The sequence below is a fragment of the Hypanus sabinus genome, chromosome 25 (genome assembly GCF_030144855.1).
Source record: "Hypanus sabinus isolate sHypSab1 chromosome 25, sHypSab1.hap1, whole genome shotgun sequence".
Lineage (NCBI taxonomy): Eukaryota > Metazoa > Chordata > Chondrichthyes > Myliobatiformes > Dasyatidae > Hypanus > Hypanus sabinus.
In genome coordinates this window covers 8,741,027-8,767,741 of record NC_082730.1, presented here as the reverse complement: position 1 = coordinate 8,767,741, position 26,715 = coordinate 8,741,027, and the positions used below count along the sequence as shown (strand labels likewise).

Sequence of the window (26,715 nt, the reverse complement as noted above, 5' to 3'; positions counted from 1 at the left end):
GGTGATAGGTGGATCCAGGTAAGGGTGTTGATAGGCAGGTGAGGGAGAAGGAGAGAGTGGGACTGATGTAAGAAGCTGCAATGCGATAGGTGGAAGCATCAAAGCTGAAGAAGGTGGAATCTGATAGGAGAGGATAGTGGACCATGAAGTAGAGTTGAGAAGTGGGGGGGTGGGGGGAAATACAGGAGTATAGGTGTGAGCATAAAATTTTACAGCGTTGTAAGATCAGGGTTCAATTCCCAGTACTGTCTGTAAGGAGTTTCTACGTAGTCTCCGTGACACGTTTTCTCTGGGTGCTCCAGCTTCTTCCACATTCTGGAGATGGATAGTTAAGGTTAGTGAGTTGTGGGCATGCTATATTGGCCCAGCTCAGACTAATTTGATTTGAATCAAACTACGCATTTCACAGTAGGCCTCGACGTATATGTGACAAATAAAGCTAATCTTTCTCTTTATTTACGGTCCTGTGCTAAAGTCTTAGACACATAGTGTTTACAGTTAGGGTGCCTAAGACTTTTGCACAGTACCGTAGTAATTTTATATATTGCACTGTACTGCTGCCACAAAAAAAACAAATTTCATTGCATATGTGAGTGATGATAAACCTGATTCTGATATGGGTCTCTATTGTGGACTAAGCATGGGAAGGGGGCAGGGAGAGGGGAAAGGAGAGGGGAGGGAGCAGGAAGCACCAGAGAGACATTCTGTAATGACCAATAAGCTAATTGCTTGGAATCAAATGACCTTGTCTGGTGTTTCAGGTCTGGATGTGTCTACACCTGCACCCCACCGTCCCCACTCCGCTGCCGACACCCCTTCTCTGCCACCTGTCCCTCACCCCCCCACCCCTGCAGCATTCCACCTTCACCATCCTCAACGTTCTTTGTTCCCATCAGAATTACAAATTCGCTCTCCGCTCCACATTGACAAATGCATATACGAGTGTGCCCAAGATTTTTGCATGGTACGGTGAAGGGAGCTTTATTTTTACGGAGGGAGTGGCAGTACAGAGGCTGTCAGGTTAAGAGGTGGAAACAGATACAATACCAGTATTTAAGAGGCAATGTGGCACATGAATATGCAGTGAGTGTGGGATATGGAGTGAAGAGATTCAGTTTAATTCAACACCATGTTTAGCACAGACATTGTGGGCAGAATGGTCTGCTCCTCTGCTGTACTGTTCTACATTCAGGATCTCGACATCAATTTCCCTCCTGTGCCAAACCTTACATGTTTTCCTGGTGAAATGCAGGAATCATGGGAATATCAAATAACAACAAACTTCACAGTGGCCTAAAGACACCAACAACGTGCATTCACTCTGCAGCACCTTTGTTAATGCAAATATCTAATCAGCCAATCATGTGGCAGCAACTCGATGCACAAAAGCATGCAGATGTGGTCAAGAGGTTCAGTTGTCATTCAGGCCAATTATCAGAATGGGGATGAAGTGTGATCTAAGTGACTTTGACCTTGGAATAATTGTTGGCGCCATTGGGGTGGCTTGAGCATCTCGGAACTGCTGATCTCCTCAGATTTTCACACACAACAGTCTCTGGAGTTTCCAGAGAATAGTGCAAAAAAACCCATAAAAACTTTCAGTGAGTGGCAGTTCTGTGGGTGAAACCACCTTGTTAATGCGAGATGTCAGAGGAAAATGGCCAGAATGGTTCAAGTCGACAGGAAGGTGACACTAACTCAAATAGCCACGCATTACAACAGTGGTGCGCAGAAGAGCATCTCTGAATGCACAACACCTCGAACCTTGAAGTGGTTGGACTACAGCAGCAGAAGATCATGAGCACAAACTCAGTGGCCACTTTATTAGGTACAGGAGGTATCTAGTAAAATGGCCACTGAGTGTATGCGGAGGAACTCCTTCCAGCTGAAACTGTTGAATTTAAATCTTAAACAAGCACAGTAGACACCATTTATCTGCTGGAAGTAATGACTTTATTTTATTGTTTCAACTGCAAGAATTATCTCTGAGCATGACAGTTGAAGAAGTGGCATCATCTTGCTGTTGTTATTGAGTGGAGATAAGTGCTTTCTGGAACAGAAAAAAACATGTTTCAGCTCTCTTATCCAAGAGGAATCTTTTAACATCAGATCAGGGTCATCAAAATCAATTTTTTTTTAAGTATTTATTTTTTAAAATTTACTTTTCCTTTAACAGCAACACATCCATCACTCAATGGGTCTGAGTTAAACTTCCTCAAAAAGATCCAATCACATTCTTTAAAAAATCATGTCAGCATCTTCATCTGAAATAATACTCAGTAACCACATGCAGAGGTTACTGGCTACCCACTCTATGTGTCCAATTTTATCTTATTATGAGATCCTAATCTTATTTTATCACATTATCTAATCAAAATACAACAGTGTAGAAGGATGCCATGAGAGTGTTGGACTCTTCATCTCATGTTCTTGATATTATTGCTTATTTATTCATTAGTACATACTTTGTTTTAATTACAAATGTTGCGAATATTCGACTTGACATCTAAAACTTTGACAAACACCTCTAGCTGTGTGGTGGGGAATATATTGACTGGTTGCATCACAGCCTGGCACGAAAATGCCAGTACCCTTGAACGGTGGTTTCCTGGCTATCTGGAGAAGATGAATCTCAGAGTTGTATATTGCATACATACTTTGATAATAAATGAAACCTTAAACCTCTGAATGGAAAATCCTATGACAAGTGGGGGATGTGGCCCAGTTCCTTATGTTTAAAGCCCTCACTACCATTGAGCATATCTACATAAAAAGATGTAAAAAACAGCATCCATCATCAAGGGCCCCATCTTCCAGCTCATGCTTTCTTCTCACTGCTGCCACTCAGAAGAAGGTCTTGAGTCTCAAGACTCACACCACTAGGTTCAGGAACAGTTATTACTCCTCAACCAGAGGGGATAACTTCACTTGTCCCCTCACTAAACTGTTGAGGAGGGTTTAAACTAACTTGAATCTGGGTAATAGGGCTGAGATGGGGCAGTGTTATACAAGCAGACAGCATTGACCAGATCAGGCTCCTGAACCAGTAGGGATAATTTCACTCAACTTCACTTATCCCATCTCTGAACTGTTCCCACATCCTATGGACTCACTTTCAAGGACTCTTCAGCTCATCATTCTCAATATTTATTGCTTATTTTATTTATTATTATCATTTTTTATCTTTTGTATTTGCACATTGTGTCTTTTGCACATTGGTTGTTTGTCTGTCCTGTTGGGTACAGTCTTTCATTGATTCTATTGTATTTCTTGGATTTACTGAGTATGCCCCCAAGAAAAAGAATATATGATGATATATATTTACTTTGATAACAAGTTTACTTTGAACATTGGACTTTGAAAGACCAGCAAGCCATATGCTTTCAACATCCTGGAGGTTACCATTGACAGTAAGCTGAATTTGTGTAGCCATACAAACACCGTGGCTACCAGAGCAGGTCAAAGGCTAGAAATCTTGCAGCATGTAATTCACCTCCTGACTCCCCAGAGCTTGTCTGCTATCTACAAGGCTCAGGTCAGGAGTGTAATGGAATACTTGCCACTCACCTGGATGACTGCAGCTCCAACACAAGAAGCTTGACACCATCCTGTACAAGACAGCCACTTGATTGGTACCCCTTCCCACAAGCATCCAATCCCTCCACCTTTGAACAGTTGCAGCAGTGTGTACTATTTACAAGATGCACAGCAACAACACACCAAAGTTCCTAAGGCTGCACCTTCTAGACCCATGACCACCACCATCTAGAAGGACGGGAACAGCAGATACCTAGGAACACCATCACTTGGAAATCCCCCTGCAAGTCACTCACCATCCTGACTCGGAAACATATCGCTGTTCCTTTATTGTCGCTGGGTCAAAATCATGGAGATCCCCCTAACAGCACTGTGAGTGTACCTACACCTCAGGGACTGCAGTGGTTCAAGAAGGCAGCTCATCACCACCTTCTCAAGGGCAACTAGAGATGGGCAATAAGTGCTGGCTTAGCTGGTGACACCCAATCCCGTAAATGAACAAATTTTTTTAAAAACATCCTATTAACTTGAGCAGCAACTTTGAGGGATCTGTGGATGTAGACCCCACTATCCCTCTGTGCTCCAACCCTATGAGTTGGTACCTGGTAGAGAGCATTACACCGGTAAGCATGCTCACACTACACCTTCTAAACCATCCCATCAACTTGTCCGGCAACTTTGAGGGATCTATGGGCATTAACCCCAAGATCCCTCGGTTCCCCCACATGATGAGGATGAACAAATTCTACTGGGCAAATTCCACGCTACACAAACCTATGACTTGACACCCGGTAGACAGCTTTAGGTTGGTGGGCATGCTCACCTTTTCTTTAAGCCCAGTTGCAGCAGTCACAGGAAGGATCAAAGACCAGCCCAGTTGCGCAGTGTTTCACAAACGTCCTTCCATTGAAGCACTGGTAAAACGTGTTCTTGCTCTTGGGATCAGCGTAGATACCGTTAGACTTGCCGGCGCAGAAGCCACTGCCGCCACCGCTCCCACCGCTGCCGCCACCGCTTGGGGCCTGAGTAGGAGGAACCACCGGTGCCAACGTTGTCTTGGATGGAACGCAAGCTGGAGAGAAACAAACTCTTGTTAGCTCAACGCCCCATTCAAAATGGACACAAACTTCAGAGCAGGCCCAGGCAAACCAAAGCAAGCTGCAGCATCGCAAGGTCTTCACAACCAGAAGTGGTAAGAGAGAAGTGACGTGCTGAACTGTGTCAACAAGCCTCTGCAGTTTCTTGCAGTCATAGGCAGAGCAGTTGCCATACCAAAACAGCCTTCATTTTATGGAGTCTCTCTATAACTTCTTGCTGCCTCAGGAAATCAGCCAGCAAAATAAAATCTCCACCCAGTCCGGGAATTCTCTCTTCCCCCCTGTCCCATCAGGAAAAAGACACAAAAACCTGAATCCACATACCACCAGGCCGAAGGAGAGCTTCTACACCGGTAAAACAAAAATATTGAGTGATCTCACAATCTACCTCATTATGATCTTGCATTTTATTGCTAACTTCCTCCACACCTTCTCTTACTAACCCGTACGTCTTTGAATAGTGGCCCATAGAGTCACGGGAGAACGTCAAAACTCCTTAACGGGCACTGGCAGGAATCAAACCCCAATCTCCCAATCGCTGTAAAGCATTATGCTAACCACTGCGCTCTCGTGCTGCCCCTACACAATCCGGACACCTCATATTGACATGCTACTGATATCTCCAGGTACCTTAGGGTGCTTGGAGTTCCACTTGCATGAAAATTCAGAAGTATTTTTGCAGTCAAATCCCTGCTAGTCAAGACTGAAATAACTTCAGGAGCTCTAAGAAAGGCAGGAACTGATGGTAAGGTTGCCTTTTGTGTGAGCAGACATCTGCCTGAGGTTTGACGGATTCTGACATTTACCTCCAGAAATCCCAAGGCCACTGCGCAGAGTGTTAATGAGAGGGTAGGGTCCCTGGTGACAGAAGGCGCCAGAGAAGTCGTCCAGGGCAAGATCCCACACCATGGCTCCTCCAAAGTTGTTCTTCTTCAGCCACTCAACCTGGAAGGCAATGTTCACAGGTTCATACCGACAATCGTGGGTCAAAATTAAGGACATTCAGGGTAGGCTAGCTGAACAGAAAAAGTTTCTCCTGAAGTCGTGGAAATTCCCAGCACGAGCAGTGCCTCATGAAGGTTTATGTAATGCACCGGGGGTAGGGATACTTTGTAAGCAGATATGCAGAAATCCCCAGTTTCCTTGGTGTGCTATTTCAGGTTAGTCTCTGCCTTTCTCTGTGGGTCACAAGGAAATATTTAAGCCCACAGGAATATCAGAACATAAATTAAAAAGTACTGTACTGTAATAAAAACACTTAGACCATAAGACATAGGAGACGAATTAGACATCAGCCCATCAAATCTACCATTCTATCACAGCTGATTTGTCCCTCTCAACCCCATTCACTTGCCCTCTCATAAGCTTTGATGCTCTTACTAATCAGGAACCTATAAACCTCCTCTTTAAATATACCCAATGACTTGGCCACCACAGCAATCTATGGCAGAGAATTCCACAGATTCACCATCTTCTGACTAAAGAAATTTCTCCTCATCTCTGTTCTAAAGGGAGTCCTTGTTTTCTGAGGCTGTGCCCTCTGAGCCTAGATCTGAGATATCATCCACCTCAGCAGGCACTTAGACAGATTTTTCTGGTCGTTAATTATGTGCCTTGCACAATTATCCCTGTCTTTAGCAATTAACAAGGTTCAGGATCTAAAGTCCATGTTCCCAACCTGGAGTCCACAGACCCCTTTCTTAATGGTATTGGTCCATGGCATAAAAAAGTTTGGGAATCCCTGATCTAAGGCCTGCGTGACTTTATAATTTTACAAAATTACAGAACTATTATATTTCAATCTGGTGAGCACAGGATGATCTGAAGATCTGGTGTGCGGTATTGAAGTGGACAAGGTTTTATTTAGGGATGTAGCAGAGTAACCCAATGAGCTTGCCCACCCAGTTACGCCCATGTGACCAATTAACCTACTGACACATACACCTTTGGAATGTGGGAGGAATCCTGGTCATGGGGAGAACATACAAACTCCTTACAGTCAACGGCAGAAATTGAACCCCAATCATTGGCATTACGCCACCATGACAGCCATGACAGGACTGGACCTAGAGTTGAGATTTTTGATTGGAGAAAGGCTAACTTTGAGGAGATGCGAAGGGATTTAGAGAGAGTGGATTGGGTCAAGTTGTTTTATGGGAAGGATGTAATAGAGAAATGGAGGTCATTTAAGGGTGAAATTATGAGGGTACAGAATCTTTATGTTCCTGTTAGGTTGAAAGGAAAGGTTAAAGGTTTGAAAGCACCATGGTTTTCAAGGGATATTAGAAACTTGGTTCGGAAAAAGAGGGATGTCTACAATAGATATAGGCAGCATGGAGTAAAGGAATTGCTCGAGGAATATAAAGAATGTAAAAGGAATCTTAAGAAAGAGATTAGAAAAGCTAAAAGAAGATACGAGGTTGGTTTGGCAAATACGATGAAAGTAAATCCGAAAGGTTTCTACAGTTATATTAAAAGCAAGAGGATAGTGAGGGATAAAATTGGTCCCTTAGAGAATCAGGGTGGTCAGCTATGTGTGGAGCCGAGGGAGATGGGAGAGATTTTGAACGATTTCTTCTCTTCGGTATTCACTAAGGAGAAGGATATTGAATTGTGTAAGGTGTGGGAAACAAGTAAGGAAGTTATGGAACCTATGACAATTAAAGAGGTGGAAGTACTGGCGCTTTTAAGAAATTTAAAAGTGGATAAATCTCCGAGTCCTGACAGGATATTCCCCAGGACCTTGAGGGAAGTTTGTGTAGAGATAGCAGGAGCTCTGACGGAGATCTTTCAGATGTCATTAGAAACGGGGATTGTGCCAGAGGATTGGCGTATTGCTCATGTGGTTCCATTGTTTAAAAAGGGTTCTAGAAGTAAGCCTAGCAATTATAGACCTGTCAGTTTGACATCAATGGTGGGTAAATTAATGGAAAGTATTCTTAGAGATAGTATTTATAATTATCTGGATAGACAGGATCTGATTAGGAGTAGCCAGCATGGATTTGTGCATGGAAGGTCATGTTTGACAAACCTTCTTGAATTTTTTGAAGAAGTTACGAGGAATGTTGACGAGGGTAAGGCAGTGGATGTAGTCTATATGGACTTCAGCAAGGCCTTTGACAAAGTTCCACATGGAAGGTTAGTTAAGAAGGTTCAGTCGTTAGGTATTAATGCTGGAGTAATAAAATGGATTCAACAGTGGCTAGATGGGAGATGCCAGAGAGTAGTGGTGGATAATTGTTTATCGGGATGGAGGCCGGTGACTAGCGGGGTGCCTCAGGGATCTGTTTTGGGCCCAATGTTGTTTGTAATATACATAACTGATCTGGATGATGGGGTGGTAAATTGGATTAGTAAGTATGCTGATGATACTAAGGTAGGAGGTGTTGTGGATAATGAGGTGGGTTTTCAAAGCTTGCAGGGAGATTTATGCCAGTTAGAAGAATGGGCTGAACGTTGGCAGATGGAGTTTAATGCTGAGAAGTGTGAGGTTCTACATTTTGGCAGGAATAATCCAAATAGAACATACAGGGTAAATGGTAGGGCATTGAGGAATGCAGAGGAACAGAGAGATCTAGGAATAACTGTGCATAGTTCCCTGAAAGTGGAGTCTCATGTAGATAGGGTGGTGAAGAAGGCTTTTGGAATGCTGGCCTTTATAAATCAGAGCATTGAGTACAGAAGTTGGGATGTAATGTTAAAATTGTACAAGGCATTGGTAAGGCCAAATTTGGAATATTGTGTACAGTTCTGGTCACCGAATTATAGGAAAGATATCAATAAAGTAGAGAGCGTGCAGAGATGATTTACTAGGATGTTACCTGGGTTTCAGCACTACAGCGAAAGGTTGAACAAGTTAGGTCTCTATTCATTGGAGCGTAGAAGGTTGAGGGGGGATTTGATCGAGGTATTTAAAATTTTGAGAGGGATAGATAGAGTTGACGTAAATAGGCTGTTTCCATTGAGAGTAGGGGAGATTCAAACGAGAGGACATGATTTGAGAGTTAGGGGGCAAAAGTTTAAGGGAAACACGAGGGGGTATTTCTTTACTCAGAGAGTGATAGCTGTGTGGAATGAGCTTCCTGTAGAAGTAGTAGAGGTCAGTTCAGTTGTGTCATTTAAGGTAAAATATGGACAGGAAAGGACTGGAGGGTTATGGGCTGAGTGCGGGTAGGTGGGACTAGAGTTCAGCACGGACTAGGAGGGCCGAGATGGCCTGTTTCTGTGCTGTGATTGTTATATGGTTATATGGTATAGCAGTGTGATTCTGAAGCTTTTTGCTAGATCACTGCTGGTTCAGTACAAGACACATTACAGCAATCATTCAAATGGGAAGGATTGAACACCAAAGGTCAAAGGTACCTTGTCTCCAAAGCTCTTCTGGTTGTCATACCCGATCCAGATTCCATTTTTGAAGGTGTACGGAGTCATCTGTGGGGCGTCCCACACCTTGCTGGCGCCATTCAAGAACGTACAGATCTGTCGGAAGAGTGAGGTGTTAGACTAGAACACACTGTGGTCAAAACTCAGCAGCTATTTGCTCTGCCCTCCATGTCCATTCTTATTTTGTCTTTTTTATTCAATATTCATAAGACCATTAGACCATAAGACATAGGAGCAGAATTAAGCCATTTGGCCCATTGAGTCTGCTCCATCATGGCTGATTTATTATCCCTCTCAACCTTATTCTCCTGCCTTCCCCCTGTAACCTTTGATATCCTTACTAATTAAGAACCTACCAACCGCCTGGGGTGGTGGGGTGGACATACGTCTCTGCCAAAGGAGGTGTAAGGTGCTCCTTCCCTCCACTAGCCTGCAGGTCACCCTTGGGCAAGGTGTAGCACCTGCTTAGCCCCTTGATCAGGGTCACATAAAACCACGGGAGCAAGTGGTGGATGGTCGTATGAGCAGCTGGTGCATATCACAAGTCCTGGTTACTGACTACTGACACCAGGCAGACAGTCTGAGGAGTATCGATAATGGCCGGGGTCACCCATCTTGTAAAGACACTGCCCAGAAGAAGACAATGGCAAACGTCTTCTGTAGAAAAATTTGCCAAGAACAATCATAGTCTTGGAAAGACCGTGATTGTCCACAAACGACGATGATCAACCTCTGCTTTAAATACACATGGTCTCTCTAATTCTGGTCTGAAATGAGAGCTGTTGTTCAACTGCTAGACTCTAGCTTACGTTGCAACACACACAAAATGCTGGAGGAACTCAGCAAGCCAGGCAGTGCAGATTTTCTCTTATTGGTTCAATGAAACATTTCAGGCACCTTCCACTCTTGGAGTAAAAAAATTGCCCCTCGTGTCACCTTTAATCTTCCCCACTTCCCACCCCCACCCTTCAAAGCATGTCCTCTGGTTCTTTCCACTTCCACCTTGGGGTAAAGCTCTGGTCATCTACGCTATCTATGTCTTTCATAATTTAAAAAAATACTCCCTTCAGTCTCCAACACTCCAGAGCCTGCGTTCCTAACCTGAGTCCACAGACCACTTGTTCATTGTAGGAGTCCACGGCATAAAAGAAGTTGAGAAATCCCTGCTCTAGAGAGAACTATTTGATTTTGCTTCTACCTGAACCAGGCAAACATCCTGGTAAACTACTTATACACCTTGTTCACTATCTCCACATCCTTTCTGTCATGAGGAGACTAGAACTGCACACAAGACGCAAGATGTAGTCTGAACAAAGTTTTGTTTAGCTGCAACATGGATTGTTGATAGGTACACGGGATGTTACCTACAAACATACAGGTACTCCCGCTGCACAGCTTGGGGAGAGCTTTCTTTTGGTCTGCTACAGTGTAAAGTTATTCAGAAATTACATACGGAGGATAATATTGAACTAAAGCAGCAGCATCGGTGTTCATACCTCATAGTAAGCCAAAAACCCGGCCTGCCTGGTGTATTTGCCAGCTGGCCCCGGCCCTCCTGCTGGGGCTAAGAGCCCGGTGTTGGATGTGGTCAGCCGGAAGGAGTGTCCGTATGTGGGGAAGCCAACGTTCAGCTTCTCTGCTGGGGCTCCTTTGTTCTTCCAATAGTTCATTGCATAGTCCTGCAGAGAAAGAGATGGGCAGTTAGGGTCGGGTGGGAAAGATTTGGCAAAAGCTAGATGCCAGTCTAGAGAAGGGAATGAAAAGGTTTGGCACGGTTCCCTTTTCTCCAGTACCTACCACATTGAAGTACAGGTTGGTCTGATCCTGGTTATTGGGGAGGGCGTAGAGGGGGCTATTCTCCCCAGTCACCCGACTCCAGGGTCCGTAAAAATCGTAGGTCATCACATTGATGAAGTCCAGAACCCTGCAAGAGAGGAGACCCGAGTCACTCTGTCTCTCCGCTTACCAAATTAACAGTAATATCTCAATCACCACGCAACGTGCTCTGACCCCGAATCTGCAGACGGAAGGAAAACCAGTAAAATTACCCTTATCGTGGTTGTGTAATGCTTTACCGTTCTGAGCATAAGATCCAGGTTAGATTCCTGCTGCTGTCTTTAAGGGTGTTTGAACATTCTCCCCATTTCCTCCTGGTGCTCCGGTTTCTCCCACACTCCAAAGACGTACGGGTTAGGGTTTGTAAATTGTGGGCAGGTTATATTAGTGCCAGAAGCATGGTGACATTTGTGGGCTGTCCAGCACAATTCTAGCTGATACGATTTAACTCAAAACGATGCATTTCACTGCATGTTTTGATGTATATATGACAAATAAATTTATTTATGTATTGATTTAGCAGAGAGTAGGCCCTTCCTGCCCTTCAAGCTATGTTGCCCAAGCAACCCTACAACCCCAGTTAACCCTAACCTAAAAGCTCAGCTGTAATGTTTAACCAGTCAAACTCCCGAGAAACACACAGGTGAAGGTTGAGTTTTCAGTTCAGGAGAACACTCACTGTCCAATCTGAGAAACTTCATAGCCAGTATCGATGTTACTCTTCCCTCCAGCCACAGACGCTGACAGCAACAGTCTTGGTTTCCCGCTGCTCTTACCCTCAGCCTCAAAGGCTGCCATCAGTTCCTGTGGGTTGGAGAGGTCAAAGTTGCATTATTAGTGTTAGTTCATTATTGCCATAGGTACCAAGACAGGTACAAATCACTTGTCTGTGTGCAATCGAGACTCATCGCTCCATGTACAAGTACTTAAAGAAGTTAAGAAAACAGAACGTAGAATACAGTACACTCAAAGTACTGGAGGATGCAGTCAGGCAACATCTAAGAAGAGGAATGGAGGTTTGACTTTTCGGGCTGAGACCCTTCACCAGAATTCTTTATTCTCGACCTGCTCAAGGTTTCTGGCACCTGCAGAATCTCTCATTGCTGCCATCAGGAAGCCGGTACAGGCACACACTCAACATTCACTCAAAACTTTAGGAACAGCTTTTTCCTCCTACCATCAGATTTCTGAATGGACATTGAACACATGAACACTACCTCGCTACTTTTTTTATTTGTATTTTTGCACACGGTATTTAACATATTATAAATTTATAATATTATAATTTAGTTTATATAACCAAATATATATATATACATACATACTTTCCATAATTCACAGCTGTTTTTCTTTATTATTATGTACTGTATTGTACTGCTACTGCGAAGACAATAAATTTCATGATGTATGCCTGTGATATTAAACCTGATTCTGATTCTGAATCTCTTGTATTTATGCGGAATATACTGTTACATTCACGGAGAAAATGCAGTACAGATAGACAAATAAAATCCAAGGCCCATGATGAGATCAATTGAGAGATCAAGAGTTCAAAGGTATATCTTTAGTATACAATAGGACTCCTCTTTTCCCTTTTATTAGGGAGAGAGCGCCTGGGGCATGTCAAATAGTCAGGCGAATGATTAGCTTATGTTGTACTGTCGATCAAGGTCTTTACTGGGGGCCTTGCTTGGTGGGTGGGGGTGCTGATGCTTTTTAGCGGAAGTGGGTGGGTGTGGGGGGGGTCGATGCTTTGCTGCTGCTTGTGCATGGGAGGGGTTCAGTAGGGAATGTTTCAATTGTCATTCATTCCTCTGTTTTCGTGGATGTCTGCGAAGAAAAGGAATTTCAGGATGTATATTGTATACATTTCTCTGACATTAAATGGAACTATTGAATTATTGAACTGTTGAATCTGATTGAAGTTATTGAGTACAGGAGATGGGATGTTATATTGTAGTTGTACAAGACATAGGTGAGGCCTGATTTGGAGTATTGTGGGCAGTTTTGGTCACCTACCTACAGGAAAGATGTAAATAAGGTTGAAAGAGTACAGAGAAAATTTACAAGTATGTTGCCAGGATGACAAGAGTTATAAGGAAAGATTAAATAGGTTAGAACCTTATTCCTTGGAACGTAGAAGATTGAGGGGAGATTTGATAGAGGTATAGGTAGGGTAAGTGCAAACAGACATTTCCCACTGAGGTTGGGTGGGATAACAACTAGGCATCATGGGTTAAGAGTGAAAGGTGAAAAGTTTAAGGGGAACATGAGGGAGATCGTCACTCAGAGGGTCATGAGAGTGTGGAATCAGCTGCCAAGCACAAGTAGTGCATGCGATCTGAATTTCAACATTAATAGAAGTTTGAATTGGTACATAGATAGTAGACATTTAGTGGGCTAACATCCAGGTGCAGGTTGATGGGACTAGGCAGCTTAAATAGTTTGGCATGGACTGGATGGACCGAAGGGCATGTTTCTGTACTGTACTTTTCTATGACTCTATAGATAGAAACTGTCCTTGAGCCTGGTGGTACGTTTTGCCTGATGGGCGGGAGGGGCAAGAGAGGGGTCCTTGATGATGTTGACTGGGAAGTGTAGACAAAACCAATGTAGCTGAGGCTGTGTGAGTTTCAGAGTGCTCCAGTTTCTTCCCACATCCCAAAGATATACAGGTGAGTAGGTTAGTAGGCCATTGTAAACCGCCCCTAGTGTGCAGGGGAGAGATGGAAATCAGGCTGTTTTGATAAGAATGGAGGGAGAATTTTAAAAAATGTGCATTAATATAGGTTGAGAGTAAATTGAAAAGGAAGTTTGGCATGGATTTGGTGGGCCAGGAACTAACTTCCATTCTGTAACTCTCCAAGATTATATTTGTTGTTCCTCTCCACGCCTTGTGTCACATCGGGTGTCAAGCTTGTTGTTTCTTTATCATTTTTCTCTGTTTTTTACGAGGCCGAGTTGCTAGCTCAACACTCAACCCAGCACGAATGGAAAGTGTGAAAGGAGCAGGCCGGATTCGAACCCGGGACCACTCGCCTCAAAGTCCAGTGCGGATGCCACTGCACCACCGGCCAGCTATATAGATTACATGGCAATGCATAAATTTTTTCACCTAGGCTGTGGAAATCTGTTCCTGGTGAGAATCTTGAGATTAATTTTAAATATATAAAATATATTCAACAGTTTAACTAGTGGTGAAGCACGTAGTTAATTATATTTGACTTTACCTGGACCAGAACGGTGAAGAGGTGCTTATCAACGGAAGGACTCCCTCTAGACCCAGGATATTCCCAATCGATGTCCAAACCATCAAAGCCATAACCCCTCAGGAAGCTGATCACAGACTTGATGAAGATCTGGCGAGTTCCCGCCGAGGCCACCATGGCACTGAATCTGCGAGGAGTTGAGACAGGCGTCAGGGCTGCTGCATTTAGTCTTTGCAACACAACTATTTTTAACACCTTGGTACCCTTTAATATTTCAAAATAAACCAGGAAATCTTTAATATCTTCCCATCATAGAATTGATATTTGCTGCATTTTTTCAACTCGAATGATTCTACCAATCTTCATACGTTTCAGGGAGAGAGATGCGGAGATATTTCTTCACTTAAGCTTTGAGCTCTCATCCTCCAGCAACTGGAGCTGTCAGTATAGGTCAGGGGTTCCTAACCTTTTGTATGCCATGGACCCCTACCATTAACTGAGGGGTCTGTGGACCTTAGGTTGGGAACTCCTGCTTTAGGGTGACCACAGTTTCCTTGTTCTCTGCAAAAAAATAAATTTTGTGTTTCATTCTTGACTTGCAAACCTCTGGATCACAAAAACACCAGGATCCAACAGCTACACCCCTTCCCAAAGAAGAAGGCAGGCTTTTGTTAGACCCTAAGAATTAGAATTAGGCCTTTCGGCTTATTAAGTCTGCCCCACCATTCCATCATAGCTGATTTATCATGCAGCTCATCTCCATTCTCTTGCCTTCTCCCCTTTCCCATCTTTGACACCGTTACTAATCAAAAACCTATCAACCTTTGCTATAAATATACCCAATGACTTGGCCTCTGCAGCTGCCTGCGACAATAAGTTCGACAGATTCGTCACCCTCTGGTTACAGAAATTCAGTTTCATCCCTGTTCTAAGGAGAAGTCCTTCTGTTCTGAGGCTGTACCCTCTGGTCCTAGACTCCCTCACTAAAGGAAACATCCTCTCCAGTCTATCTAGGCCTTTCAACATTCGATAGGTTTCAAGGAGATCCCCACCCTCTCATTCTTCTAAACTCCAGCGCATACAGGCCCAGAGCCAACAAACTCAACTCATACTTCAACCCTTTCATTACCGTGTTCATTCTTGTCAACCTTCTCTGGACCTTCTCCAATGCCAGTACCTCCTTTCTTGGATTAAGGGCTTACAATACTCCAAGTGCAGTCTGACCAGTGCCTTCTAAAGCCTCAGCATTACATCCTTCCTTTCGTATTCCAGTCCTCTCAAAATGAATGCTAACATTGCATTTGGATACCTCACCATGGACTAAACCTGTAAGTTAACCCTTTGTGACAATTTCCCCATACAGTGGGAATAATCCAGGCTCCTAAGCTCCAGCTCAGTACTATAATAACTCTGCTGTTACAGATTTACCCATTCCCTCATTAAGTACCCAAGTTCCTGTATAATTTATTCTTTGTACCTGTATTCACCTGCGGCACCAGGTACAATGATACTTTCTGAAAATGACATTATCATTATTTCCTGGCAGACTGTCACTTACATTACTCAATTTGAAATTTGTACACTGCTCAGTTTAATAACACTCACTGAACAGGTTACTGTACTGTAATACCCTATATATTTATTTAAGACTACAAGGATATCTTTTCCAAAACAGGTTCATTTGATAGCCCAAGCAACTGGAAGTGAAGCAATTGTCATCGGACACCCAAATACAAAATTTCCATCTTTAACACAAATGCAATGTTACACAGTTAGACATTTTGCTCTGCAGATGAGCTGTTGGACCAAGGTAGACTTTAAATGTTTCTTCAGAACCATTAGAAGAACAATATCAGAGCTACCAATTCCTGAAATAGATAGTTTGGTCATTGAATTCATTGTTGCCAGTAGGATCCTGTTGTGAGTAAATTGGCTGCTGCTTTTCCAATGCTTTAAAAACAAGTAATTAACTATAAAATGGTTGGAGGTCAGATGCTGAAAATCCAGACCAACACACACCAAAAATGCTGGAGAAACTCAGCAGGACAGGCAGCATCATTGGAAATGAATCAACAGTTGGCATTTTGGGCTGAGACCCTTGTTCAGGGCTGGAAAAGAAGGGGGGAGACACCAGAATAAGAAGGGAGTGGAGAGGAAGGATAATAGAAGGTGATGGGTGAAGCCAGGAGGGTGGGAATGGTAAAGGAGTGGAGAGGAAGGAGTCTGATAGGACAGGAGAGTGGACCACAAGAGAAAGGGAAGGAGGAGGGGACTCAGAGGGAGCTAAAAGGCAGGTGGGGAAAAGAGCGAAGAAGCCAGAGTGTGGAGAGTAGAAGAACAGAGAGGGAGAAAAAATTCATTTTTACCCGAAGGAGAAATCAATATTCATGCCATCAGGTTGGAAGCTACCCAGAGAGGATAAAAGGTATTTCTCCTCCACTCCGAAGGCTCCCTCAAATTGGTACAAGACCTTGGACCGACATATCAGAACAGGAATGGGAATTGGAATTAAAGTGTTTTATGGTGGACAGAACAGAGGTGCCCGCTGAAGCAGTACAACAGGTCTCATCAGTGTAGAGGAGGTCACACCGGGAGCATCGGACCCAATAGAAGACCCCCAGCAGATTCACCAGGTGTCTCCTCACCTGGTTGGACTGTTGGGGCCCTGAATGGAGGTGAGGGAGGTGGTGAATGGGCAGCTTTAGAAGTTTTCCCACTTGCAGGGCTAAGTGCCAAGAGGGAGGTTAGTGGGGAAGGGCGAATGTACAGGAGAATCATGGATCCCTGCAGAAACTGGAGGGGATGGAGATAAAGATAGGCGTTAGGATCCCTTTGGTAGTAGTGGAATGTGTGGAGAATGATGTGTAAGTTTCTATCTTACTTCTGAGTTCCAAAGTTCCAGCCACCGATCGACAGGAGGGTCTTGAGGTTTGCATTCCTGTGGAGGAAAAAATGAAGAAAATGTTGTTTTAGAATAACAATCAGAACAACAGGACATTTTCTGGACTTCTCAGGAATTTCTGCTCTTTTGTCATTACATTTAAGTGAGACAATTTGCCCCAACGTGCGACAGGCAGGATTCAGAGATAGTGGGGCAAATTCAGTGAAACATGTCCCTTAAGTAATGGGCCAGTCTCACATTGTGGGCTGAAAGGCATGTAGTCATGATCTATGATCAATGATTCAGGAACAGCTTCTCCCTCTCTGCCATCCAAATTCTAAAAGGACATTGAACCCATGAACACCACCTCCGCACTATTTCTTGCACTACTTACTTAAATATTACAGTAAGTGTGCATATGCTTTCTCTCTATTATCAGATATGGCTTTTCACTGCTGCTGCAAAGTTTACAAATTTCACGACATACGCCGGTGATATTAAACCTGATTCTGATTAAATGACATTTATTGCAAGTTACCACAAGGAAATCTGCAGATGCTGGAAATTCAATCAACACAGACAAAATGCTGGAGGATCACAGCAGGTCAGGCAGCATCTATAGGGAGAAGCACTGTCGACGTTTCGTCCTGACGAAGGGTCTCAGCCCAAAACATCGACAGTTCTTCTCCTTACAGATGCTGCCTGGCCTGCTGTGGTCCACCAGCATTTTGTCTTTTATTGCAAGTTAAACATTTTCTCCAGAATATCCCCTGAACAATATGCATGGAAGAAATCTCAAACAGAACAGGTTCTGCATGTGATGGAAATGTTGAAGTACACACACACATACACAAAAAGCTGGAGGAACTCTACAGCTATGGAGGGGAGTAAACTGTCGGCACTCTGGTCTCGACCCGAAACGTCGACTGCTTTAATTCCCATTCATAAATGCTGCCTGACCATGCACTGTGTGCATGGATCAAATTGTTTAGCCGGGGAAGGCTGGCGGCATAGGCACAGGCTGGCCACACCTCCCTCGAATGGAGAGTGACATCTTATCACTGAAAACATAGGAAAACTACGAGCTGCCTTGTGTCTTTGCAGGTGTCTGGGGAGAATTGAATCATATCTAGTAATATCCTGCTTGCTCTGGGTGTAGAACAGGTCTGCACACATGGCAGACCTCAACAACTGAAACAGGTTTGCCTGATTGACCATGCCAAAGAACATGAGGTGGAACACTCAGTGATTACAGGATGTTTTGTTGCTTAAAGCAAGAAACTGGGTGAATTTCTGATTGAGCTGAGCCTAATCGGACCCAGAGCTGCTCCACCCAGCTGTGCTTCCATAGACGTTTTCCAACTTAAGATGAAAATAGAGACACCAAGATCACAGATGCCGGGAACAGAAGGAACACACAAAATGCTGGAGGAACTCAGCAGGTCAGGCAGCATCTATAGAGGGGAATAACCAATCAACATTTCTGGCTGAGACTCTGGTCCTGATGGAGGGTCTCAGCCGGAAATGTCCACTGTTTATTCCACTCCATAGATGTTCCCCCCAGCAGTTAGGAACATAGAACACTACAGCACAGTACAGGCCCTTCGACCCACAATGTTGTGCTGCCATTTTAACCTATTCTAAGATCCTTCCCTCCCACGTCGTCCCTCTTTTTCCTGTCATCCACGTTCCGACCTGAGTTTCCTAAATCTCCCTAAAGTATCGGCCTGTACCAGCACCCCTGGCAGGGCGTTCCACGCACCCACCACCCTGTGTGTAAGAAACCTGCTTCTGACATCCCCCATACTCTCCTCCATGTATGCCCTCTCCCCGGTATTAACCATTTTGTGTGCGAGTGTTGCTCCGGATTTCCAGCATCCGCAGAATCCCTTGCGGTTATATGAAGCAACTGTGTGGGTCCGGCAGAATCGGTAGGGAGGGGGACGAATTTACCAGGCTTCATGTCGAAACCATAAAACCGTAAGACATTGGAGCAGAATTAGGCCACTCGGCCCATCAAGTCTGCCTCGCCATTCCATCGTGGCTGGTTAAACATCCCTCTCAACAGCGCGCCTGCGTGCTTTCAGGAGCAGGGTCACCATCACTGACGCGTTGTTTTGCAACGCGAACTAAATTACGATAAGAAATATATATTCAAATAGGCGGTGAAAACAGTGAGGTCGCGTTCAGAAATCTGATGGCAGAGGGAAGGAAGCTGTTCCTAAAATACTGAGTGTGTTAACATTGTCAACAGTTACTGTGCGGTCATTTACTTGTTCTTCAGGCTGTTGATTTCGTGGTAGAGTTTCGGGTCGTTCCATTCGTAGGTGGAGATCTGGTTGCTCTTCATCCCGGCGAAGGCGTAGATGATGTGTGTGCACAGGCAGGGGTCCACATTGCTGGGCAGGTATTTCCCCTCCCCGGGTCGGTACTGAGCCCAGTTTGTGAAGTAACAAACCAGTCTGTAGGCGGAGCCTGCGGGCGGGAAACAGGAGTGAGGGGAACGCCTCGACCCGACAGAGAGAAAGTGAAGCAAGGATTTGAGTTGCGCAGATTGCGAGACTCACCCAGTTCCAGGCACGCCAGCAAGAGCACCGCTGTAACAGTGAACATAGGACGTGTTATAGACACCATGAACCTCTGCCGAAGCCTTTGCTCTTATACAGTTAAATTGTTATATTAGTGGTTGGGAAGCTGTTCATCCTCCCCCTCTCTCTCTCTGAGTCATACTCTGCTCTTACACATGCCCATGCATTCTCTGATATGGTAATTCGCCTGCTCTTTTCTTGCCACCATCAGGGAAGGGATACAGAATCTTGGCCCACGCTCACCGTTTAAGGAACAGCTTCTTCCCCTCCACTAACCCATTACCGAACCCACACTCCCTCACAATTCCCCTTTTGTGAATTTATACCTACGGAATATTCAAATGCCTAGCTAGAGTGGATGTGGAGGGATATTTCCCACAGGGTGGAGTCTAGGACCAGAGAGCACAGCCTCAACATCAATTTAGAACAGAGATGAGGAGGAATTTCTTTAGCCAGAGGGTAGTGAATCTGTGGAATTAACTGCCAGGGATGGCTGTGGAGGTCAAGTCATTGGATATATTTCTGGCAGAGACTGATAGGTTTTGATTAGTAAGGGTCTTATATTTTATGGTCTACTTTCAAATTTGCAAAGAACAACCAACTCAAAAAGTACTCTTAGACCGAGGAGTGGGTAGCTGGCATGCAGATTGGTGGAGTGGACGTGTAGGTGACCGATCGGTGGAGTGGACGTGTAGGTGACCGATCGGTGGAGTGGACGTGTAGGTGACCGATCGGTGGAGTGGACGTGTAGGTGACCGATCGGTGGAGTGGATAGGTAGGTTCAGGTTGCTGGAGTGGGCAGGTAAGTGGTAGATGAAACATAACAGTGAGGAACACTTCATGTTTCTCAGAGTTTTATGCCTCCATTGTTTAACTCATTAACTGATCAGGTGCATCTGTAAAACAAAGTGAGGTACTCTCAAGAAGCTGGATGAAGAGTCTTCCCACTCTTCTGCACTCCTACAGAAACACACTGAGGGATAGCGTATCCACCAAGGACGCGGTGGATAGCAACAGCTGCAAATCATATTGACAGAGTCCAGCAATGATGAAGTTATGCTGGTTAAATAAAATTTTAAAACTCTAGAAATAAGTTAACTTATTCTTATGCTCATATAATCTAGACCTGAATCACGATCAAACAGTATACCTGACAGTATCAAACTGCCCTAAAAAGCAAAAGGCACTTACCTGTTGCAAGAAGCTTTGCCATTCTGCCACTGTTCTGATGCTGACTTCAACAGCCTCTTTTATATAATTTTCTTATCAATGGAAGTAATTAAATCTGTTTGTTATTCACTTTATTGCAAGAAAGAGTTCAGTCACAATGATCCTCCTGCTATTTACAAAGAGAAAATAATAGTTCTTATCTTAACTGCATAAAGACCTTGTTGCTTTCTCTTAACTAACAATCAGACCTTTTGTAGTATCGTTGACTGTTGACCTTCATTTTAATCTCAAACCTGTTTTACTAGAGAAATGGAAATCTATGAGATGGAAGTTGGCCACGTGTACTTGTTGTGGGGTTGGGGTGAGTAAAGTTGAAGTGGTGGAAAGCCAGTATGAGGAACCAGTAAGAAGCTCAGTACTTTAGGAAGATGAAGACTGACCACTCCTCACAGCACATTCGTGGCTCCTCCGAGGGGCGAGTCAGCAGCACCAAGTTTCTGGGAGTGCACATAACGGACGATCCCTCAATACTACCTATTTGGTCAAGAAAGCTCAGCAGTGCCTCCACTTCCTGAGGAGGTTGAGGCGAGTGAGTCTCCCCCTTCCCCCATTTTAACCAACTTTTACAGGAGGACCATCGAGAGTGTCCTGACCAGCTGCATCACAGTCTAGTACAGGAATTACAAAACATCTGACCACATCCCTACAAAGGATGCTGAGAGGATCATTGGGGCCCCTCTTCTAACCATTAGGGATATTTATCAGGAGCTTTCCATAAGCAGGGCCCTTAGCATTGTCAATGATCGTTCCCATCTGTCGAACAATCTCTTTGCCCCCTACCAGCAGACTGGAGGTGCCTTAGCATTAGGACAAGAACTGTCAGGATGGGAAATAGCTTCTTCCCCCAGGCTGTAGGAGTACTAATGCCCTGCCAGCACCCAGATCTCACCAAGCATGAAGCCCCTGAGGAAGTATTACTGCTTACTTTTGAACTTTTATCGTAAATGCACCCTATTATTTGTTAATTTATTTGTGGTAATATTGCAGTATGTGTCGTGTGTGTGAGTTATATGCACTGTGTTGTGCACCTTGGTCTAGAGGAACATTGTTTTGCTTGGTACACATATGAATGACAATAAACCGAAGTTGAACTTGAACTTGAATTTGGTAGTTTGGAAAAGGGAAACTGAGAATAGATTTACTTAATCACATTAATTTAAACTGAGGTTGGTACGGAGGTTAGTGTTCCTAGCTCACAACTTCAGATACCTGTCAATAGATCAAATAAGTAGAATTCTGGCTCTTAAATCAGTAACTTAACCAACGTACCCAGGAACAACCAGGCCAGGGAGTGAGCCATCTTCTACACCCACTACAGTCCAGCTGGTGACCCAGAGTGATGAAGGAGTGGTGATTTATTTCAAGGAGTTACACAACCTGTTATTGCAGCCCCTGAACTCGTGCCTCTGATCAAATAGCAAAAGTGGAATCATGAAACCATTCAGCCCATGGAGTAAGTGCTATCCCATTGAAGCGTAAGTCACTCAGTCATCCCACTGGTCCTTTCCAAGAAGCCTGCCAATCATTTTCCTTCTGCCAACCTATTTCCCTTTTGGAGATCCCTGACAGAATCTGTGAACAGAAGAGCTGATCCTTCTTGGTTTCACCCAACAAATAAACTGTCCTGGGCAGTGCCATGTCAGTTCAAGTCTGCCCCCACCATCCACCCCTCTCCCCCCAACCCTACAGATCAATCAAACTGATGGGCAGCGATACTGGCACAGACATTCACAATAGACAGTGCCTCACCTGTGAAGTACTTCAAGCAGAATGTTCTGGCCAATGGCTCATCTGGAATTCTCTGGAATCTGCCACTTTGGTATTTATTGAGATACAGCATGGAATGGGCTGTTCCGGCCCTTTGAGCCTCACTGCCCAACAATCCCTGATTTAACCCCTGCTTAATCATGGGATAATTTACAATGACCAATTAACCTACCAACCATCTTTAGACTCGGGGAGGAAACCAGAGCACCCAGAGGAAACCCACACAGTCACAGGGAGAAGATAGAAACTCCTTACAGGCAGTGACGGGAATTGAACCCAGGTTTCCTGTACTGTAAAGCTTTGTGCTAACCACTGCGCTACCATATCACTCTGCAGCCATGGTAAAGTAACTCCCTGACCAGATTCCAAGTATCTTGGAACAACATGGCCCTACATAAACGTAAGCTAAGATTGTATCAGGAGTTTAGATCAAGGGGTCCTCAACTATCGTCATCTGCGAGTCCTGAAGATCGAAAGTTGTAGGTCGATCAGAAATCCAGCAGTTGGGGTATGTTGACCAGAGCCTCGAGTCTATATCTGTAAGACCAATGGCGATTTGAAGGCCTGATATCTGCGAATCTGTGTGTTTACTGGAGAGTAGAGACCAAAGAAGATAGCCTATCCTGTGACTATATATAGTCCTCTGCTAAAGTCTTAGGCACATATGTCTAGCTGGGGTGGCTACGACTTTTGCATGGTACTGTATTTGTCAACGTGGAGCGGAGAGCGAGTTTGTAAATCTGACGGGAGCAAAGGATGTTGGGAAAGGTGAGAGTGGAACCTCGCAGGAGGGGTGTGGGACAGGTGGCAGAGAAGGAGGGGGAGACGTGGGTGTGACACATCCAGCCCTGAGACGCCAGGGAAGGTAATTAAATTACAAACAATTGGCTTATTGATCATTACAGAATGTCTCTCTGGTGCCTCCCACTCCCTCCCCGCTCCCTTCCCCTTTTCCAAACCATGATTCCCCTCTCCCTGCCCCTTTCCCACTCTCAGTCCACAATAGAGACCCGTATCAGAATCAGGTTTATCATCAATCACATCATGAAATTTGTCATTTTTATTTGTGGCAGCAGTACAGTGCAATACATAAAATGACTACTGTGAAAAAATCTTAGGCACCCTGTCTGTATATATGAGCTATAGATTCGGGTAGATGGAGCTTGCCAGCCTGGGAAGGCAGTCCATCTGAGAGAGGGAAAACTCTGATTTCAAACCTCTGCTGCCTTGCGGCCATACCCACTCATGGGAAAGGCTTTGGGAGTAAACCCTGAGGACAAATCCGGAGCTGGAGTCCCTGAGGCAGTTCGACGTTGCCTTCAATCTCGCTCTGGCAACTCCTGCGACGACACTGGTGCCAAGCTGTATTGGCCCCTGCCCTTCCCTTGGACAACATCGATGGTGTGGAGAGGGGAGACTTGCTGCATGGGCAACTACCGGTCTTCCATACAACCTTGCCCAGGCCTGCACCCTGGAGAGGACACTCCAGTGGACTTTCCAGGCCCAGATCCATGGTCTCGCGAGACTAACAGATGCCACCATATGTGCTTAAGACTTTTGTACAGTGCTGTATGTGTGTGACTGAGTGAATGGGGTGGGGAGAAAGGGGTTTGTTTCAATGCTGCTACTTTTATTGTTTTATCTGTTGTTCTACTGATCATTACGAGTATGCCAGGTGGGCACCGGGATGTGTGGCGACACCTGGGGGCTGCCGCCAGCACACCCTTAGGCTGTCTTGGTTGTTAACGCAAATGATGCATTCTGCCGTAGGTTTTGATGTAGCTGATAAATAAATCTCAATCAAGTACACGTGTCAAAGGAGTAGACTCCTGCAGAAAACAGGTTCTTTTTTATCAGCATTTGTGTTATTTGGCTTAGCAAGTGAATGGAATATTACGATTTGACAGATAAAATGTTTGTCAAGGTCTAAGAAAGACCTTGGGGAGTGTGATGCACGACCTATAAATGGTAATCTAACCAAATAAATCGCATGCCATTTGCTTAACCTGCCAGATATGCTTTACAAATGCTAGCAGGCTGAGACAACAGATTTAATTTCTCTTTCTCAGACACATCAACGGGTGAGTCATAAAAGGAACATTAAGAAAAGGACAACAGCCTTGGCTTTAAACAGCGGAATCCAGGCATTCCTACAGGTGTAGTTTTATTCTCCCATTCAAAGTGTGCACAAAAGGTATTGAGCTCATGTGGGAGTGAAGCATCACAGCCATTCACGATGGGAGACCATGACTTGTATGGTTCAGAAATAACATCTCCTCCGTGCTGACATTCAACCCTGGTGCACCTCAGGGATGTGTGCTTAGCCCACCGCTCTGCACCCATGACCGTGGTGCTCAAACACCATCTATAAATTTTCTGGCAACAGAAGTATTGTTGGCAGAATTTCAGATGGTGACAAGGAGGTGTCCAGGAGTGACATAGATCAGAGTTGCTAAAAAGCTAATTTCATGATAGATGCCCAATGGTGTAGTGGCTTCAGCAATGGACTTCAGGATCAATGGTCCAGGGTTTGAATCTGGCCAGCTTCTTGCACGCTTTTTCCACCTATCACCTCCCATTTTCTTGCTTCATCCCACCTGGCTTTGCCAATCACTTTCTAGCTTGTACTCCTCCCCCTCCTCCACTCTCTTATTCTGGCATCTTCTCCCTTTGTTTCCAGCCCTAATGAACATTCCTGGCCCAGACATGACTGTCTGCTCTCCAGCATTTTGTGTGCGTGTTGCTCCGGATTTCTAGCATCTGCAGAATCTCCTGTGTTTACGTGAATACAGCAGGCGTTCTCTACTTCCTTTGAAAACTCAGCCAGCTTCAAAATAAATTTATTATCAAAGTGCATATATGTCACTATATAATACCTTAAGATTAACTTCCTTACAGGAAAACTAAAGAAATACCACAGAAACTATGAAAAACCACACAACACTGACTGACCAACAACCAATGCGCAAATGAAGACAAAAAGTGCAGATTTTAAAAGTCAAATAACAGTACTGAGAATGTGAGTTTTAAAAGGGCAAAAGTAGTGAAGGTTCTGAACTTGCATATTTAAAAACACAAGTTCATATCCCAGCACGGCTATTGGGAGAATGCACACAAAATACTGGAGGAACTCAGCAGTTCAAGAAGCACCTTTGAACAGGAATGAACAGACGACATTTTGGTGCAAGGTTGTTCATCAGGACTCGTGGGGGGACTAAAGTTCCGTTCAATAGGTAAATACAGAATTGAAAGAGAAATCAGTTTCACTAATGGTGATCATGAGAATACTGGTTTCAGAGGGGAAATCAAAGTACAACATTTGAAGTAAGCTTATTATCAAAGTATGTATATGTTGCCATATATACCTAGAGATTCATTTTCTTGCAGACATTCAGAGTAGGACAGAGAAATACAATAGAGTCAATGAAAAACTACACGCAAAGACTGACAACCAACCAACGTACAAAAGATAAATTGTGCAGATATCAAACAAAATTAAATAAATAATGAAATAAATAATACTGATAAATAAATAATACTAATAGTAATACCTAAATGTATTAAATAATAAGGTGTTGTCCTTACCTGTTCTGGATCACACCAGCTGTAATCTTCAGTCTGTGGATGGGTACCTGCTGTTGGCAATGCCCGTAGTCTCCACGCGGACAAAGGCCAAAAGGTGCCCGCTTCCTGTTTCACCGAAGCCCACTTTGAGAAGCTGAGGAAAGAGAGAGGGAGGTCCTGGATGTCAGCTCCAGAGGAAGCCAGCAAAGACTGATGGAGCTGAAGCCAGACACATCAGTGCCTAATGTCACCCCAGGAACGAGGGAGTGACCTCACCGTTTGTGGTTAATAGGCTCAGCAATAAACATCAGAAGATTGCTGTAACGCCATGTCACCCACATGCACATCTGACTCAAAGGTTCAGACACTCACATTGCGACACACTCACACAGGAAGTCAGTCAAGAAATGCCCGGGACAGAAAAGTCTAGAGTGGTGGACACAGCCCAGTCCATCACAGGCAAAACCCTCCCCATCACTGCACATTTACAAGCAGTGTCCATCATTAAGGACCCCCACCATCCAGGTCATGCTCTCTTCTCGCTGCTACCATCAGGCAGGAGGTACAGGAGACCTGGGTCCCACACCACCAGGCTCAGAAACAGTTATTAACCCTCAACCATC

The 26,715-nt window shown here is 44.4% G+C and overlaps 1 protein-coding gene across 3 annotated transcripts; it reads right to left on the bottom strand.

The window, feature by feature from the left end:
• Positions 1-1,930: 1,930 nt before the first annotated feature.
• Positions 1,931-26,353, bottom strand: LOC132380983 (acidic mammalian chitinase-like). 3 transcript variants are annotated; one of them, XM_059950029.1, is made up of 13 exons: positions 26,114-26,353; positions 20,723-20,870; positions 19,511-19,540; positions 19,217-19,418; positions 16,944-17,000; positions 14,084-14,249; positions 11,533-11,657; positions 10,815-10,941; positions 10,514-10,696; positions 8,997-9,113; positions 5,441-5,579; positions 4,361-4,609; positions 1,931-2,050 (listed from the first exon to the last, which is right to left on the bottom strand). In XM_059950029.1, the coding sequence occupies exons 2-12, from the start codon at positions 20,742-20,744 to the stop codon at positions 4,368-4,370; spliced, it is 1,410 nt and encodes a 469-aa protein (XP_059806012.1). In that variant the 5' UTR covers positions 20,745-20,870; positions 26,114-26,353; the 3' UTR covers positions 1,931-2,050; positions 4,361-4,367. The 3 variants fall into 3 exon arrangements, with proteins under 3 accessions (XP_059806012.1, XP_059806014.1, XP_059806011.1); XM_059950031.1 differs by having other exon boundaries at positions 20,723-20,793; XM_059950028.1 differs by lacking the exons at positions 20,723-20,870; positions 26,114-26,353 and having other exon boundaries at positions 19,511-19,713.
• Positions 26,354-26,715: the final 362 nt, after the last annotated feature.